This window comes from Rissa tridactyla, chromosome 2, assembly GCF_028500815.1.
Source record: "Rissa tridactyla isolate bRisTri1 chromosome 2, bRisTri1.patW.cur.20221130, whole genome shotgun sequence".
NCBI classification, from domain to species: Eukaryota; Metazoa; Chordata; class Aves; order Charadriiformes; family Laridae; genus Rissa; species Rissa tridactyla.
The window spans coordinates 113,185,563-113,205,286 of record NC_071467.1 but is presented as its reverse complement, the minus strand read 5'-3'; the positions used below and the strand labels follow the sequence as shown (position 1 = coordinate 113,205,286).

Genomic DNA, 19,724 nt, shown 5'->3' with positions numbered 1-19,724 from the left:
TCCACGACATGCTGCTGTCAACCAACATTTATCATTAAGGCTGTGAAGACTTTACCTGGACTATTTATCCCACATGAGAGCTGGGAAGCACCAACGTACAGCTCTGACCAGAGGGTTCCTTAATGTACCCTTGAAAGACGATGAGCACTTTTTAATAACTTACGTTATGATCCAGTTAACTGTTTAGCAAGCTGGCAGCTGCTCGTGCCCTAAGGGATGCTTTTTTAGGAGGATTATAGGGGAAGCACAAATATTAAGGGAACCCTTTTACCACCTCCTCATTAAAGGGACAATCTTTCTCACCTGGTTGAGAGCTCGGATCTGGGGCACATGAGGATGAGGAGGTGGGTTAAGTAGGAGGAAGGTAGCTCCAGGGAAGGCAGTACGGAGCACCAGGTAGTTTAGCATCAGTTCTGCTGCTGCCCTTGCACTGTGAGGCAGGGCAGAGCGTCTGCATGTAACAAAATCCTGGCTGAAGTTAACCCCAGAGCTGGAACTAGGGGCGACCATCTCCAAAAGACTAAGCCTCCAGCACTCACGTGAGCAGATCCAGCCTGCTACCTGGGAGGCAGCAGCTGACCAAGGAGGCACTGCTCTTGGTTTAGCCACTAAAGGGATAAAGAGCCACAGTGCGAAGTCAGTCCACATATGCAGCCCACCCACAGCACAGACAGAAGCTTTCCCTGTTTTAAATAACTTTTCTTTCATTCTCTAATTTACAGTTCCATCCCCAACCACTACCCATCATCACCATCCTGGTTAAACACAGGGAGACCCAAGGCACAAGGCGCACACATGTCCAAGGTCAGCCTGAGACACCTGGGAGAGCTGTTCTGCATCAGAGCCTGGCCTACACCAAACAGCAGCACGTCTCCACTCCTGCTGCGATACACACTTCCCTGGATGTGACAAAACCGTCCCATCACATTTGGAAATACGGTTACAAAACACAGAGAATTCCCTACAATAAGTGACTGTTTTCTCCCAAGTTTCATGAGCTAAGCTGTATCATTTGCCGAAGTTTGATGGGGCTGCGCTCTACAGCACACATCATGTTTTCACAAGTGAGAAGAATTAATGCCCGGAATACTTAAGTTGCTAAAACCTACAAAGCCTGCACACATTTGGGGAGTGAGCGCAAAGGAGCTTGAAATAATAGCTCCAAATGGAAATCCCACCAGGCAGGCGGCAGGCAGAAAATCAAATGCCAATCATTTCATTTACACAGGCAATGAATGCATGTCATTCACTTATTGACATTCATGAGGTCTAACAAAAATAAATAATGGGGGATATTACTAGCTTAAAGAGCTACGGGTTCAAATTGCAAACAGCAAGAAACTGTTTCTATGACCTGTTATAACAATAAGATAATGTAGGCCACACTGACCTGCGGTTTAAAAAAAAGCTTTGCTCTAACCTAAGACAAGTAAATAAGATTCAGCAATTAGTGCACAAGATACCTGGGGTTGCAGAATGCAACATGGAGATGAAGGAGCCTAAATCACAAAAACTCTTCAGCTGTCTTAAAAAAGCTGAATGGGAAAAATTGATAATTCATTATTTGAGTAGGCTACTGGCACAGAGAATTGCTGTCTTGAGCAAATATACCTTTCAAAAAGAAAACATTGGTTGCCGTTTATTCATGTGGACCAAGCAGAAAGAAGCAAGCAGCCAGTAAAGGCAACTGGAGACACAGGCCAAAAGCAAATCTACTTTGGATCATCCTGAACGTCCGTGCATTCAAATTTTGTATTTCACCTACATCACACACTATGTCAGCTTAGGATCTTCTCTCATTCTTTCACTCTTGCACCAAGACCCCAGTAGGTGAAACCTTTGCAGATCTCCTGTTCCTTCTGGTGTGACCCATGTTCGCCCATGGCCTGAGACAGTCACCTTCAGGGAGATGGGAGGTTTTCTGTTGGTTCACATGCTTTTTGGTTGGTCAAGTTGGTATTTGCCACATACCACTTATTTCGGTTTTATTCAAAGGTTTGAGACTGGAATATTTCCTTTGTCAAGAAGAGTGTCCTTTACACTTTCAGCGTTTTCTGTATGCACCTGCTTAACTGTTAGAAGAAAGGCACCTGTTTAACTGTCATGAGCCTTTTCAGCAGACCTGGCTAGAAGACTCATTTGCATTCAAACATTTTGGGACTCATCGAGCAAAACAAACGCCTACATATTAAAACACCTTTGAAATCTTTTGCAATTTCTATGAAACAACGCTGCAACCAGAGAAGGTGTCTTTCTCTGCTACCATATTTAAACAGAAATAAATTTCAAAACAAAGCCTTAGAGTCTAATGCACTCGTCTTGCATTTCAGTGCTGCGGAGTCTTGCCTGGCATAAACACAGAAGATGTGTAAACAGCCAGCAGAAGTACAACCCTGTCCTCTTGCTATTATCAGGCAACCTTCCAACATATTCCAACTAGTTTAAAGTAGCCTTATTTTGTGGTACAGATTTCCAGTGCTGCTATAGGAGTACCTGGGTTGGCAGCAAAGCAAGCCCCAGCAGTTCTCCAGCCTTTTGCCACAAGGCTCATGGTGTGGGCAGCACTCTCTGCAGAGATTATCAATGAGTGCTGGCTCTCATCACAACCGTCATACTCTGCAGGAAGCCCCTAGGACATCTGAGAGCAGCTGCGTGAAGACAGCTTGAGGGGGAAACCCCATCAAGAGAAAGGCATTCCTTTCTATGGCAGAGAACCGCGGGCAGCAAGAGTGGGGCTTGGGGCCATTTTAGGGTCACTTTTGCTTGACGTGCCCAGAGCTCTGTCAACGCAATACTGGGGGCTAAACTGACATTAGGAGCAGTAGGCAGAGAGGCCATTTAACCTTCTGTTTTTGCATTCATACTTGCACGATCAAGGACAGACACGCTCATCTGTATGGAGACAGCGACGCAGCTTATGGAGACAGTGACGCAGCTGTGTGGCCAGAAACCATCACACTGCAGGAGCCGCAGCAGCCAGTATTAATGGATGACAAGAAGCCTTTTTGGCCACATGGAAATCCACACCTCCTTAAAATTATTTCCTGCAGAACAGTAACTATCACTTTGCTGGCGATTGACCCTCAGGACATACAGATTTGGAAATTAAGTGCTGCATTTAGCAGAAGGAACAGTGAACGAATGTGTCGAGCTGACCGATGGCATGGAGAGATGCCAAGCACATTAAGCATCAGCCTACAGCATGCCAGCCGCGATTAGGCAATCACAGCTCAAGGACTGGGGAGCGTAGGTACCTCACCTCGCTGCAATGTTAAGTGGCAGAGAAAAAAAGTCTTTAAATATCCTCGCATACCACAGTGGATTTCAAAAGCAGCACCAGAGGAGAGTGCACCACCGGCACAGCCCAGTTGAGCTTCTTCCCTTCAGAAAGGTCTCTGTCACTTGCTAAGTCCTCGAAATAAAAACCCCAGTGGTTCATCCATTATGTGCAAAGCAATAAGTGTGAGGGCTGTTATTTGGGTGGTAGATGGATGACCTGTGACCAACAACAGCAAGCCCAAGTTTCCTGGAATGCCATGGCAGCACCTACAGCATCACTACATTGTTTATGCAACACGGCACGGTTAACCCAACACCCAGCCTCCACAGGGTCGGTCTTTTTCTGCATCTTCCTTCTAGTTGCACACAAGCACATCGTGCACTAACACGTGCACACAAGCACATCCATCAGCATGACGTGCAGAACAGCCTTCGTTATTTCAGCGGCAGCGCAATCCAGTGAAGAGCAGGACTGAAGGAATGAAGCAACAGCACAGAAACCAGACTCATTCCTTATTGTAAAACTCACAGCAGGACACCATGCAACTAAACTGACTCCACTACTTTTTCGTGCCAGATCATGTTGCCAGAAAGGATGAAGTTGTTACCATGGCCTTACTGAGGGATTTGGGGGTGACAGCAAGAAGGGGGCATAGGGAGGGGACAGGAGAGAGATGAAGCAACATCTTATTTAAAGAAAAAGAATGATCAGAGATGTCACATTATTAATATTTTTTTTACTGGGGCAAAAACTGACATTTGTTTCTTTTTAAACTGTCCGAAGGAAAGCAGAGAAAGCAACATTCTTGGTCGGTTTTTGAGTCTTTATTCCAAGCTCCAAAATTATATCCAGAGAACAGAAGCACTTCAGCTTGTCTCTGCTCCAAATGCAAGCAGCCACCTGGTTCCTTACTCGGCTGAAAATGGAAATGAAGGGGAACTGGGTAAACCTTTCAAGATCTACAGCCATAAAACCCGCTTAAGGAAGGAAAAGGAGACATTGTCAGAAATACAATAACCTCAGCACATCTGTGATGACAAACTCTTCTTGAGATGAAAAATGTGCAAAAACAACTCCTAAACGGAAGCATCATTGCAATTAACTCTTTCAGAGAGGTCAAAGACACCGATTTACTCCACTATTGTAGTGGAGGCCAAATATCCATATTGCACTATAATTTCTGTGTCAAAGACTGTGTAACAGCCTGACTATTCACATTTACCTGACACAGTATTTCAAACCAAATATCCTTCCCCCCTTTTCTTTCCTCCCGCAAGAATATTTGGCTCATATAAATCCTCAAGAATCACCAAACCCTGAATGGGTTTACTGGAAACCTGCAAGCCTACGGTACATAATAGAGACGGGTGCCTTTGTGGTGTTGGAAAACAAAGAGCTGAAACACTGAAGACCTGCCCAATACAGATACCGTATTAATATAAATCAGTGACCATATACACACACACACACACACACACGCATGTACACACACACCCCAGTACACAGACAGGCTACTGAGAATAACACACTTCATCTAAGAAGCTCTCTTGATCAGAAGTACATTAGGTGAATATCAGGCCCTCGGGCAATAAAGAGCAAGAAGCCCATAACCATCAGGACAACACTTTCAAATGCCTGAGAGCACATTAAATAATATTAGATAGGCAGGAGTCCTACCAGCCTCAGATGTGATCAATCACATTTTTGCAGGCTCACATAGTGCACTGCTCACCAGGCAAGCCACGAGTGCCCAAAATATCACTGTCTAAAGTCAAACTATTGCCCACTGTAGCATATAGGCCAAACAGACATGAGAAAACTGAAATCATAATTCTTCTTTGGGTATATAAAAGCTACAAACGTAAGAAGAAAACTAACACACAAAAGCAAACAATAACTCTATGACCAATAACCCTTACGAGAAGCTATATGCTACAATGGGATGAATAGAAAACATTTTTCCTGCATATTCCCTGTAACAGACTTCAGCCTTTCCCAAGAATATCACATTTGAAAGAGAAGGAGGGAAAAAATAAATTAAAAATCACCCAGTAACTCTACAAGCCAGTTAAGGAAATAGCTCTATAGCTTTGCACACAAAAGCTTCACACACAAAAACCTGACAAATCTGAAAAACGGCATGAGTTCTACAAAGCATTTCCCTCTGCCCTCATCCAATAAACTGGGATTGCATCTTGTGTTTCAATAACCTGCAACTGGCAATCAGTTTAAACTTGAAATCAGAGACTTTATGCTCCAAAAGCATGTATAAGATTCTGTACAGTATAAATATGGTTTTAAAATAGTACTGTATAATACCAGAAGCCTTTATGCCCAGTTGAAGGGAGCATAGCTAAAGGCACTGACAAGGGTTCAGCCCTTTGATGGTGTGAACGTCAAGGAAGACTGGTCAGATCTTTTAAGCTTTCCGGAAGTACATTAAATGCTTAAAATTGATATTATGTTGTAGTATGCAAAGAAGTGTGCTTGCACTCACAATATGCCCACCCAGTACAGGGGATGGCACCTTCAGAAATCTGGAAGAAAGCCACATATACTTTCAAGAGCAAAGAGATTCATGGCTGTCCCTTGACTTTTATGATGCACGCACGCATTAAGAGCACAACTGCACACAGTAAACTAGAGTCAAGGAGAGTGCAAAAAAGACGTATCTCCCAAATTTGTTATCTAAGCCTCTGTTGGGCACAGGATTTTGAGGCACCCGTGAAAAAAAACTCCCCAGTTCCACAATGAAAAGATGAGCTTTCCCATCAGTGGTGACAATCCCACCCTTATGATTTTTGCCAGTGCTGATGCTGACCATATTAAGCTGCTACTAAGCCTTCTAGGTGTTAGGGCTAGCAATTTATTTATTTTAAAAGACTTCATGACCTTAGATACTTTTTTTTTTCCTGGGTGCCACAGCCAAGGCTTGATGAAGAAGCTCCATCTTCAGAAAACTGGAGTTTGCATTACTGGAGTTTTTACTTTTGAGGACCAGACTTCTCACAGATGCCTGCCTTCAGACGGATGCCCAACACTGCTAGTCCAGCATTGTTTCCAAACAATGTGGGATATCTGGGAGACCTTCCTCACTAGTCCACCTCCCCTTCCAAAAAAAAAAATCACACCAGCAGATGCTATCTGAAGATAATTCATGTTATTGATCAGAATGATAGACACCTACAGAAGGAGCAACAAATTCCACCCTTTTCATCCCACCATACCCCACGAGATCAGCATTTCGTTCACACCACTGTGAATCGCCAGCAGTCTGTGTTGAATGAGAGTCACTTTCAGCCTTTGCATCCTTTGTCGGTTCCTGCCCCAAGTTAAACACTGAGAGCTTTTCTTCTCCCAGAGCGCTTTTCCTCTACGAGGTCTTCTGATAAGTCCTTAAAAATGAATGTCCCATGAAAGCCACTATGCAGAAAGGCTGAGCATACAGCTACTCGCGAATTAAAGGGCGTGAATGAAATTCATTTTTAAAGAACTGGATGCCAGCATGAATACATTTATTTATATCACAGTGCACCACAGTTCCAACATCAACAGCTGAGTAATCGGGCCATATCTAAGTGTAAAAGATAAAGACGAGCTTTGTGGACGTTTATTGGCAGCAGTGGCTCCTACTTACATTAGAAGTGCACCAGATGACATCAACTAGGTCCAATTAAGAGAAATCTCTAACAAAGAGCCTCTGACCCAGACAAGAGAGAGACAGACTATGCTCCAAGGCTCTTTTCAGTCAACGGGAAAAACAAGCAGCTTGCCAGTTTGCATAATTTTTTTGAGATGTAGACAAACTTTCTATCATCGGTCATTTTTATTTTCTTTTAAAAAGTCACATATTCATTTCCTCTGCGGTCCCTCACGCCAAGAGCCGGGCACATGGAGGGGACGAACCCCTCCCGATTTGGAACCGTCTCTCCGGCCACCGGAGGGATTTTCCTCCTCGCCAGGGGCGCAGCACGGAGTGATGGGCACTGTCAACCCCGAGCGCTCTGCTCCCGCCTGGAGGTTACCGCTACTCAACTTTTTTTCCCCGTTTAACATGGCACGACCGATTATCTTTCATACCACGTGCTTTTTTAAATTATTTTCTTTTTTGTCAGGGAGACGAGCCGCTAAATATTACCACCACCACCACAAAAAAAAAAAAAAAAAAAGGCAGCGGGGCCGGGCAAAGCACGGCACCGCCGGGCGCTTGAGGGACCGCTGGCGCTTGGGGACAGCCAGCTCGCCAGCCCGGGAAAGGGCACCCCGGTGTTAAAACACCCCCCAACGAGGGGGGGGACACACCGGTGTGCAATCAGGGTGACACCCCCCCAACACGCAGAAGGGATGCGGAGCCGCGGCGCTGAGGCAGGGCAAGAGCCCCCGGTCCCTCTCCCCGGCGGCTGCCCTGGGGATGCTCCGCCGGGGCCAGCCCGCCCGCGGCTCCACCGCGCAGTCGTCCCCCCCCTCCCCGGGCTACTCACCACCGGGTGCTGTCGTGGTAGTGCTGCAGCACCGAGTAGCCGAAGAAGGAGCCGTTGGGGCCCTGGAAAACCACGGGGCGACCCACGTCCACGTTGTAGCAGCGCGCCAGGGCCACCCACAGCAGCCCCCACAGCACCCGCGCCCCGCCGCGCCGCGCCGCCGCCGGCATCCTGCGACCCCCGGGGCAACCGCCCCGTCCCGTCCCGTCGCCGCTGAGCGCTGAGCCCCGGCCCGCCGAGCTCCGCACTGTCCCCCGGTCGCCGACTCCCAGGCGGGGCCGCCGGGCGCGGCGCTTTTGTGCCCGCCCCGCCGCTCGGCTGGGCTCGGATCGACCCGGCTCCGCTGCGCCCCGCGCCGCGATGCGCGAGGATTGCGCGCCCCGCTCCGCCGGAGACCCCTGGTGGCCGCGGGAGGGAGCGGGCAAGCGACCCGCCGGGAAAGGCGGCCCCGCCGGGGACACGACCTGCCGCCTTCTGGCATCCCCGCTCCCAAACCGCTCCGTCCACGGCTCTTCCTCCCGCCGCGGCACCCGCGGGTGTCCCGCCGCCACCTCTCAGCATCCCCCTCCTGCCACGAAACAGTCCTTCAGCCATTTCTGCTTTTTCCACATTCCCCCCCCCCCTCCATCGCGTTCCCACCTGTCCTTCCAGTTCTGCCCTCATCCCCATCCCTGGAGCGATGACCCTCAAGGGTCTAGAGGGAGAAGAGGGAAGTGACAAAGCCAAAGGCCAGAAAGAGGTCTTGGAAGAACAAGTCCTCCCTCCTGTCGTTCGTTCGAGGCCGTCAGCCCTACTTGAATTTGGCACTGGGAGAGGAATGCTTCATGTCCAGGGTGACGGAAGAACGGCCCGATATACATCACGTTGAAATAAATGGGAGATTTTCCTGGGAAATGGGAAGTCAAGGGGAGAGGACATGTCTTTTATCAGGGCAACAGGAATAAAAATACTTTGGAAAAAAAATCAGACCTGTGTTTTCCAGCATAAGCCTTTCGGGTCTGAAAAAGAAACAATAACCTTTGTGTCTAAGTAAAAGCTGGAAATAACTGCTCTAGTATTTTAATCATTAGACTATGTGAGAGCAAAAATAATCTGTCAAACATGCAATAAAAATGAGCAAGGGCAAAGGCAAGAAGACAGTCTCCTCCAGAGGATAAGACAAGGGTGACATATCACCCTGCAGGAGAAGAGGAGGGGAGTTATGTGTTAGAAGGCCCACAGAGCCCATCCTTTTGTCATTCAGTAAAAAGCAATACATTTTAGCACTCAGGAGCCATGAGAAAGTGTGTTTAGATTCCTTTTGAGGATCAGGACCAGGATCTTGGAGAAGAAATGTTCCCTCAGAGGTAATTGGGAGTTTCATTTGTTGTTAGCCTCAGCTTTGGCTCTTTAATTCCATGTGCTCCCCTTGTCCATGTGGAGGTGCACTGGGAGAAGCAGAGTAGATCCAAGATCCACAAGAGCAAAGGGTCCAGGAACTCTGATGACAGGAACTGCTGCTTCTGGGAAAAAGCTGGAGATGGGCGGCCAGGTCCAGTACTTTTTGTGTAGGCACATGATGGTTCACAGGGAATTTGCTTCTGATGATGACAGAGATGTCCAGGGAAGAATGCTGGATGTTGGGGCTGTTTGAAAGCTGGCGTGGGAAAACACTGTTACAGGTTGAAAATGCAGGAAGCTCTTGGTGAAAGCTTAATCATTTTCTGCACAGAGTTCACACCAGGATGCGCGCTCAGTGAGGAGAGAATTTTGTGGTAAGCTCTTTCATTATATCATAGAAACATAGAACATGGTGGGTTGGAAGGGACCTTTAAAGGTCGTCTAGTCTAACCCCCCTGCAGTAAGCAGGGACATCTTCAACTAGATCAGGTTGCTCAGAGCCTCATCCAGCCTGGCCTTGAATGTCTCCAGGGATGGGGCCTCCACCACCTCTCTGGGCAACCTGTTCCAGTGTCTCACCACACTCATTGTAAAGGGTGGTGAGACCACGTGGCTCTTTCAAAAGCGTAGTCTGTTTCTGCAGGTGAGCACCCTCATCAGGAAAAAGTTTCTTCATAAGCATTGCCCTTGAGCATCACGCTCAGAGCAAGTGCCCTGGTGCCATATGTATATGTTGCTGTTTAGAAACTGCCAGTTTTGATGTTCACCATGATGCCAGAAAGTGAGCGGCAGCATAGGAATATTGCAGGGACAAGTTTAACAGAGAAGTAATACCTACAGAATTTTGTGGTGAAAAAAAATAAAAAAATAAAAAAAAATCAGTGGAGGAAGGGAGGTTTCCAGTCATCAAAGTATTTTATATTTGCTGCATAAAGCCTAGGGCTGTAATTATTTAAATCTCCTGTTCAAGGTGGCTTGTAAAGAGGTTGGGGTATTGCGAGTCTTCTCTTCTTCATGCAAGTATGTCCAGGTTTATGGAGAACTGAACGTTTTCCTGTCTTAAATCTAAATGGCACAGTGCTCAATATCAAACAAAAAAAGGAAAAGTCACTTGTCAATAACTTTGGCCTTTCGTGTATGATCAAACTGAAAGAACTGATTTGCTCATTAGAGCGCCAAGTGAAAACAACAGGGCATTTACATATTATTAGCAGGGATATTTATAACATTTAATGAAAATATTTTCACAGGGGTTTTATAACTGTGCAATCAATATGGATAAAAGTAATCTGATTTAGGCAGAAAATCAATATGCCATCATTAAGCAAATTCCATAAATGATATGCAATCCCATTAGCATCACCACGCCAAATCCTCTGCCTTTTGAAGAAAGAAAGTGATGGGGCTTTCCAATTAATTACCTGGGCACCGAACGATGATGCTCAGACAGCTCTCCGACAAAGTTAAAGTGGCCTGACACTCTGGGAGAGAGCGATGGCTTCATCCATCTCCAGAGGGAGGAGGGAAGCAAAGCGGCTAGATGAGGTGAATGAAACACTTGTTTCTCACCTTGTAGAGCGCTCTCGGGGTTACTTACTTCAACCAGAAGTGATATGATACAGAACTGTGTCAGTCCATAAAAAATTTCAGCTCTGCATTCTTGGAAAGGAAGACTATGCAAAGAAAGGCCAGGAACACTGAACTTCCATCCACTTCTTTCTTGTACTGCGCATACAAATCCTGAAGTCATCTCAGAACATTTAATCCAAAGGGAATTTTGTCAGTCTGAGCAGAAACAGAAACGGCCTGTCTCAATGGCGTAGGTTTAGCTGATAAAATCCTGGTATGCCATTTATGAAAGCAATGGGAAGCACCCAACTGCAGCAACAAGCGTAGTAATAGTGTACTGTTAAATGAATATGGCGGTACTGAGAACAATAATACATTAAATCACACACCAACCGTTTGCGAAGGAACCATTCAAACTAGGAATAGCTATATCTACATTTCTACATCCTTGTTCTCGCTGCTTGAACCTTGATGTTCTGCATCATCTAGGGAGCCTCCATACCTGCACCATAGGGCTAATTTGTATTTTACACCCACCAGTATTAATTAAGGACTTAACTGGAATTTAACATGCTGGCAGGGCCCAGTTTCCAGATTAGCTTTTAAGTTAGAAAAGTTATCTGTAAATTGAGGATCGTCAGTGAAACAGCACCCTTGACTATACTTTTTAATTAATAACTTGAATTGTAGAGCTCAGGAAAAAAAAACCAGCCGCCCAACACAATAATGTTCCATCTGTGGAAAGAGAAAGAAAACAAATGCCCCGCGTCTGCATTGCTTACAGGTTCAGCTGTGTACAGACCTGCTTCATCAAGACTAAGCATGAACAGACAGATTCCCTCCTGGAGGCTTCTCCCAAAATGCCACTTTGCACACGAATCTTTTATACATACATATATAGATATCTATACATACATACATAAAATTTTGTTCCTGTGCTGCAACATCTTGAACTCAATATCGTTTTCCTTATTTTGACCAATACCTTATTTGATTTTAGGACATCGCTTTTTGGTATGTGAGTTTGCCTTTCCCTCCTGCATTTATACGCAAGCGGTGCTGTGGCGCTCCCGTGGTATTATTGCGGTTGAGGTTTTACTGCCTGTTTTAAGCCAGTCGACATCCACAAGTAACTCTGCATTTTCGCCGACTTCCTGCCGATACTCACAACTTAATGAGTACAGTTGCTGTAAGCTTGTTTTACCACCTATTTTGAGCTCCGCCTGTTCAGGTGTGGATTTCTCTAACCTGTCCCAGCTCCCTCCGGCTCGCTCTCGGCCACAGCTGGAGAGAGGCTGTGCTCCCGCCTGGGGACGGGGCTAGGTCCCCTTCTCCCACCCCAGCATCCATCAGCAGGGATGTGCTAACGATGGGAAGGCATCCCATAATCTCATTAATGGAAAGGCTGCTGCCTCTCACAATCGTTATTCATAGGTTTATGCCGGTACGTGCTTAGTGAGGAGGTTCGAAGTGGGGTTGTGTTAAAGCTTTCCCATCGCGGCTGTGAGACTTGCTGATTCTTTGCGTGCGTTCCTCGTGTTTCCCTGGCAAGTGCTCAATACGAGGAGATCGGTACCATCGCTTATACATCAGGTCTTAATGATAATACTGCAGTTTATTTTTAGCCAGTTCCCACAGAGCTGTGTCATCTAATCCACCTGCAGACTCAGCTGTAAGGAGGTCGGGAGACGCAGCTTCCTTACCCTGTCAGTGGATGAGATGTTTTCCAGGCAGTTTTTGTAGCTCTTCTTGAATATCAGGTAAAGAGCATCCTCCTCGTCTGCGGCTTCCTGCAAAAGACTGATCGTGGTTGCCTCCCCCATTGAAGGAGAGAGAAGAGCACTGCCCCCTTTCATTGCATTGTAAGGAAAATGGAAGAGAATTCTCCTCTTTCCCCCTTTCTTTTCAAGCCCTCATCACTGCTGAGGCTGTCCGAGAGCGAGGTGCTTTGTAATAAATACATAAAAGGAAAACCTACAAAAGACCGAAATATTCATACACATAAAAGATGATAAATATCACATATTTTAGATAAAGAGGGAACTCCCCACGCTCACTTGCCTACCTTGTCTCCCCTATTCACTTGCCTAAATGAGGTAGGAAATGGTTGGATTGACAGGGATGGAGCTCTGCGTTTCCAACATGACCACAGTTGCGCTGGGGGGAGCTGCCCACTTTTCAACTTGTACCATTTCAGCCCGTCAGACATCAGACCACTTGCAACTTCCAGACATATGGCAAATCTAGACCGCGATTGTTACGGTACAAACTATACCTTCTTACATTATTCCCGTTAAACAAAGGAGATGTCGCCCTCAATTTTCGCATCAAATGCAAGGGGAATTGCTTTTGCTAGGTAACACGTTCAGGTTGAGTTCCCACTGGAAAATTGAATGAGGTGCCTACACTGATCTCCTCACACAATCTACGCTTTTAATTCCTACTGGTCTGTTCTTCTGTTTGGCTGTAGCTAGTTGTCCAGCTGGCGTAAAGAGGGAAGACGGAAAATCACTCCCTTGCTGGTACTGTTAGTTGCTGCTGTTAGCTCTTCAACCACTGTCTCTTACCTTTCTCGTAGAGCTCTACTGGAGTTTTTCAGATAGACTGAGAATCCAAAAAGCTTTATCTGGGTGGAAGACAGCATCGATGCAAATCATAGGTGATACAGAAGCTGATGGTTTAGTCAGAAATCATCTTCCATAATAATAGCTAAAGAGTAGAGCAGAAAGAATTTGTAGCTTTTCTGCATAATTTTCTTTATAACCTTATGGGATTATAAATAAAGGTGAACACTGAAATTCATAGAATCACAGAATGTTTCAGGTTGGAAGGGACCTTAAAGATCATCCAGTTCCAACCCCCCTGCCATGGGCAGGGACACCTCCCACTAGACCAGGCTGCTCAAAGCCCCATCCAGCCTGGCCTTGAACACTTCCAGGGATGGGGCATCCACAACTCCACTGGGCAACCTGTTCCAGTGTCTCCCCACCCTCAGGGTAAAGAATTTCTTCCTAATATCTAATCTAAATCTGCCCTCTTTCAATTTAAAACTGTTATCCCTCACCCTATCGCTATAAATTGTGACTTTTCGCAAAAGAGCTCTTTTCCCCAGAAGACTACCTCTTTACTGCTAGCCCTAGGACTTCGGGGAAAAGTGCTGGACTACCTGGAGAAATACATCAAAGAGAAATTATAAATCAAATCCACCTACTGATTACTGCTCTTTGCCCAGCATCGGGAGGAGATTAGACCTGCCACAAAAAGTGCTGTTTCTGCATCAACCGCAGGCTGACAAGAATTCGGGTATCTGAGACACAATGGACCCTTATCACAGTTTTCTTAAGTAGCTGAGCCCCATCCCCAGTCGGCATCTGATTTGGAAACCACCAACAACTCTTCCCCTTTCTCCTACAGGATCCCTGGGACAACGGGGCAATCCCATAAGGGAGAGCAACAGGCTGTAACGTTGCAGCGAAAGGGATAAATTGTAAATGAAACTCTGCAAGCATCACCTCCCGTGCAAAAATCCCCCTGATTTCAACCAGCACATTTCAAGTGCTAAGCGCAGCTAGAGTCTGCCTCTCCCCAGGCTGGGGAAAGCCACGTTGCGGTCTGTATTTCGGCAATGCTACCACAGCAGCTTACGGAGCTGATGCTTCACAGACAGCCAACCCTTCCTACTAGCTGCGCCGTGGCCATACTGAAAGGACTAGCTGATGCCGAGACCTACAAAACAAATGCAGCATTATAAACCAGGACCTATCCTATTTTCACAAGTAGAGTTTTAAATCCAAGTGGAATTAAGTAGACCGAAAGATTACACCAATTTACATGCCGTCAAATTTACACGTCTTAGTTTGCTATAAAATTACAGCTTAAGACAAAGATATTAGGTAAATAATTATAAAGAGACTGTTGATTGTCTCCTTCATTTCATTTGCACTTTTTAGTGAACCTCCAGTCATAAAGGTCCTTTCCAACAGCCTGGAGCTAACCCACTGAAACTCAGGGCAGGGTTCCCAGAAGCTCTAATGCAGCTGGACTCTCTAGATATTTTTAACCCCAATGCAAGGGGATTTTGTCTCTTTTATCCCATTTCACTACATCAAAACAAAAATCACAAGAGCGGAACATGTACTAGATATTAGAAAGTCACTAAATACTGGTTACATGGCGGATTCTGTGATCCACAATTTCCCTACAGGTTGCTAAATCTCACTGTGATTTATCCATCAAAGCCGTGTCTCTACTTTCCTTTTTAGCCTCCATTTCTAAATCTATTACTCTGAGACCCTTGTGGTCACACGAGCTTTGGCCACTTGTCGAAAGGTCCAGTTTACATCCCAGCTTTCAGAAGTTTTGCTTGGCATTCTTGGCACATCTGCTTTCCATTAGCCAGCCACTCAATGTTTATTATTCCACATGTTAACTATCATACGCTCCTCGTGTGAAAAGTTCAGGTGAACAATAACCTATTTATCATCTTTGAGAGATGCAAACCTGTTCTCCCCACGCAGAAAAGACACTTTTTGCACTTGTGTGCGTGGGCACCCAAAGCTTGAGCCCTTAACCAAATAATTTGGGATACACAGGACCTTTCTGTGACCCAGTTATTCCTAAATTGTCTACTATGCTATGGCTTAATTTGATGTGTGCTGCACATACACAGTAGTTCAGAAAAGTAAACTATGGGACTCCATAGGAGTCGTTATTGGCATGAGATACGCCATAAGCGGCTTAGTTATCCAGCTTAATAATGCAAAAAACACTGAATTTGAGCATCCAGATAGCAAGAAGGATGCTGTGTTGATGCCAGCAATTTAAAAAAACCCAAACAATGAAAAAGCAAAAAAACCCCACCAACCAAACCCCTCAACCCCCCCCCACCCTCTAGGACAAAATTTTTTGCAGGTATAATTCAATTTAAATCAGTGGAATCAAGGCAAGGAATCTGCAGTCCCAAAAGTGATATTCACTACAAATAACGTGAAGAGAGAAGCACGGCAGTTGTGATAACACCGCAGGCTCTCTTGCTTACGAGCGACATTATTCACACACCTCAGAGACTGGCCCTGGTCTACGAGAGGTTCTGGGAGGAATTTGGCATTGACAACCCTGTCATCCCATACACTAGCAGCAAGAAAATAAGACAAATCTGGAGGTCGACGTGACAGTTTCGTGGTTCACCTGCTGATTTCTACCGAGTTGCTTCTAGTGTCACTCTGTTAAAACAAAGTTGCAGACTCCTGGCCCTCCCGCTCTGTTGATGAGGACTGACCAGGTGGCACTAGCCACGTTAGAAAAGGCTTGGGGTGTCTTCCAAAATGGAGACAGCGACTGTCATGCCCAAGCCGTGAGACCGGGGTTTTGGTAGAGGCTCCTCTATAAGAAATAAATAGTCCAAATTCAGCCTCATCTCCGACCTCAGAGAAAAGTAGAACCTTTGGAAAAAATCAAGAGTACGTGATGTTTCCCCACCCGCTTTGTGAGTGCTTACAGACCTGCATGTCCCAGCTGAAAGGAAGCCACGCTTCTGCCCTCAGCAACATCACCAACAAAAGTAGGACCAGCCTGGTTGGGCTGGTCACAGCGCGCGTGAAACAGGTGAGATGTTTAATTACCTTGCCTTACAATTACCCTGACACATAATGAATTAGTCCAGGCATCCCAGGGCGATACATTACACAAACTACGCTCGTGATTAGTTGACAGCAGCAGTGAAATGAGATATAAGCAAAGTTTTATTGTCACCTTGTCAAAAGGGCATGAACCGAAGTTATTTTTACCTCCCCTTGTCCACCGCATTTACTTGTTTCCCTGACTATAGTATGCCATTACTGCAGCCACAAAGGGCTTTCTGAAAACCATCAGGATCCTGCTGAAGGATGTCTGTAACAATACATAAATTGACTTCTATTTTTAGTCAATATTAGACCTTATCTAAAGTAAACGTTAATTCCGGCTTCCCTATAGTCAGCATCCCTCCCAGAAATACATGCTCTTATTCTCAACCTAAAAATAAGCCGGTGACTTCATGCATTCGCCTCTTGCGCTGTCTCCCCACACCCCATAAAACAAGCAGCGGACCCATGCTGTCTAGCAGCTCACTGAAAGTCACCCTCACCTTCTGCCTGTTTAAAAACTTATTTCCAAGGAGAGACCGACGCACAAGCCCCAGAAAGGGTCAGCGAAGACAAATGAAAAAAAGTGTTTAACGAAAAGTGCTTAATGAATGATTGCCCATAACCGGCGTGTAAAAGAGGAGCTGAAGAGACCACCTGGACAATCCAACACCGGCTGTCGCCCAGCAGCTCTCTGGCCTGCGGTAATGGCTCTTCTTACTTAGAGGAAGCCGCTGGCTCTGCCAAAACTTCTGGTTCATCGAGGTGTCCACATGCGCCCATCCAGAAGGCACGAGGTAAAGTCTAGCTCTCCAAGCAGAAAAGCTGTCTCTAATCACTAAACTTTTTTTTTCTTTTTCTTTAAAAAAAAGGTTTCATACCACAAAACTAACAAAGGTAGTATATCTGCTTAGGCTTAAAAGCCTAAACGTAGCAGGTCCTATGCATGGCTGTGCGCAGCACACTACAAAACAACCACGCATCTTGTAAGACCTTATTCATGCTGGCCATGGCCACCAGTGCATTCTTTGCCTCTTCCTCTATTATTATATTAAGCAAGTTACATTAAAAAAAACCCAAAAAACATTAAAAAACCCTACAGCTGTAGGTCAGACAGGCCCATAGATAAAGGCACACCACAATTCCTGGGGACTAGCATGACAGTTTTGTATTTATTCACTGGTTGAACGAGGAGAGCGCTGTAAGACCAGGACAACTTCCATAGTATTTTTAGGTAGCATGGGGATATTCTTGTCTTGAGGAAAAGTACAGGCAACCTGTATCTCTCCTCCTCACCAACATTTCTGTTGGTCCATCCTAGAAATGATGGACCACCATGGCAGAACCTGCATAAAATACACAGAAACTGTACTTCATCTCAAAAAGTTTAACACCCTGAAGAATCATCACGTCCTGAATGTGCTACCGGAAGCTGAAGGGGGAAAAAAATCCACACCAAGCTGGACACCTCCCGTACTGAATTTGTGGTTGGATCAGATTTTAATTTAGTAACAGCACTGGAACCTCAAGGCTGAAGCACGCTGTGCTTTAAATAACACACAGATAACACTCACCATGGCTGTAGGCTTCAAGGTGAGGACAGTTTCTTTCTATGGGGAAACGCTTTTTGAGGAAGCCAAAGCTAGTGAGGGAGAACAAAATATTCTCTCTCTGAAGATAGCTCAGCCTACTTATTATTTTCATTACCACAAAGGAAGACCCTTGTCTTTCACCTCGTCCCTCCTTTTTTTTTTTTCCCCCCACTTATTTAATCACCATTGTAAAAGGGCCACGTAACTCTGGTCCTGGCCTAGACTATGAGGAGGGGAAATAATCTCTGTTATTTTTAAGGCATACTGCTCCGTATATTATAAGCCCCAGATAGCCATCAGAACACCATACATCAATAAGAATTGTTGGATCGGCTATGTCTTCTTTTAGTATAGTCTGCAATTTAGTTGGTTCGAGCTTATAAACCATCTCCAGTGGGCTCTTCCACATCTAGGCATGGGCAAGCACTGCCCATTTGTTAAGGGATAAAGGAAAGTCTATTCTTTTCAATCCCGCGTTCATTTCCAGATTGATTTGTTGCATCAGCAAGGATGATAATTCGGTAGTATCCATAAAGATATACAGATGTGTAAGTGAACCAGAATATCCAGTTTCATTAACACGGGATATTCCATTCCAGGAATTCTCATGTGTTGGCGCACAAGACCTCATGGGCAGTGGGGAGGTCTACTTCTAGGCAGCTTGTGCCTGCTTATGATCGATTACTTCTATCCCCTCCACAACGGCTGATCGGCTGCGAGAACAGCTGGAGTGTTGGTCAGAGACACGGCAAACATGGTAAACTCAAAAAACTTCTACACAAAGCCAGTAATATATTTAATACTTCTCATGTGATCTGCCATGATGAATCTTACATCTCAAATAACTTCACTTTGTACCTGCTTCTCTCTTCCTCATTCAGATACCCCTTCTCTTAGTTTTTTCCATTTCGGCTGTTTCTCCAGAGCTTGTGGCTTGAGTGAGAAAGAGTGGCAAGACTCAGCAGAAGCAGCAGCTTACAGTTAGGGAACCACAGAGCATATGGTCATGTTGGCTGCACAGAGAGATGCCTGTTCTAAATTTGTACGTACCGTTTGTTTGATCATTTTGATTCATTTGCAAAAGATATACTACTGCCCTGTCCGTGTCAGAAAACGTGTATGTGCTTCCCTTACTCCAATAAAACTGGGCAATGCATAATGCTGCTAAATGCGATGGCTATTTTTCTTGCGGACATCAGCACTGTAACAAGTAGGAATCATAGATCTAAATAAGAAGGCTAGATATTTTCTTGGACCACTGAAGTTTCCAAAATATAAACAGTGGCAAAGATTACAGCATACGCTCTGCTATTCATCCAGTTTCCTTTCAGTGATGTGAAACGCTTACAGAAATGCTGGAGATTCAAGCCGTCCAGCCACAAAGAGAGGCTGGTACAGCTCAGCAGGCAAAGGTGTCTCTGACACACGTGTGCTGACCTGCTTCGGCATCAGCCCCTGGGGTGCCCTCCAGATCCTGAAGCTGGTCAGCCCCCAGGGCCATGCAAGCATCGATCTCCGTTTGGAAAAGCTACCTGCCAAATCCAAGTGGCTTTGGTTATGGCAACATGCCTAATTAGAAAATAACTACCTCTTTGTTTGCCCAATGGCCACGAGCTGATCACGTGACCTGGGCTGCTCTAGAAGTTTCAATTAAGAGGAGGAAGTCGTGTGTCACAGCAGATGTCTGCACCACACTTAACTCCATCATCATCCATTGCTGTACCACGATGTGCTAACGCAGCCGTAAGATAACACGTAATTACCACAGGCTTAATTACCGCTTCTCTGAAATGTCACATGG

The 19,724-nt window shown here is 45.6% G+C and overlaps 1 protein-coding gene across 1 annotated transcript in view; it reads right to left on the bottom strand.

The window, feature by feature from the left end:
• The window catches only part of ITGA9 (integrin subunit alpha 9), a 233,362-nt gene extending 225,316 nt beyond the window's left edge, over positions 1 to 8,046 (bottom strand). The window contains exon 1 of the mRNA XM_054190890.1: positions 7,762 to 8,046. Within this exon, the coding sequence (XP_054046865.1) occupies positions 7,762 to 7,931 (170 nt within the window). The 5' untranslated portion in view covers positions 7,932 to 8,046. The remainder of the gene's footprint in view (positions 1 to 7,761) is intronic.
• Between the last annotated feature and the right edge of the window lie 11,678 nt (positions 8,047 to 19,724).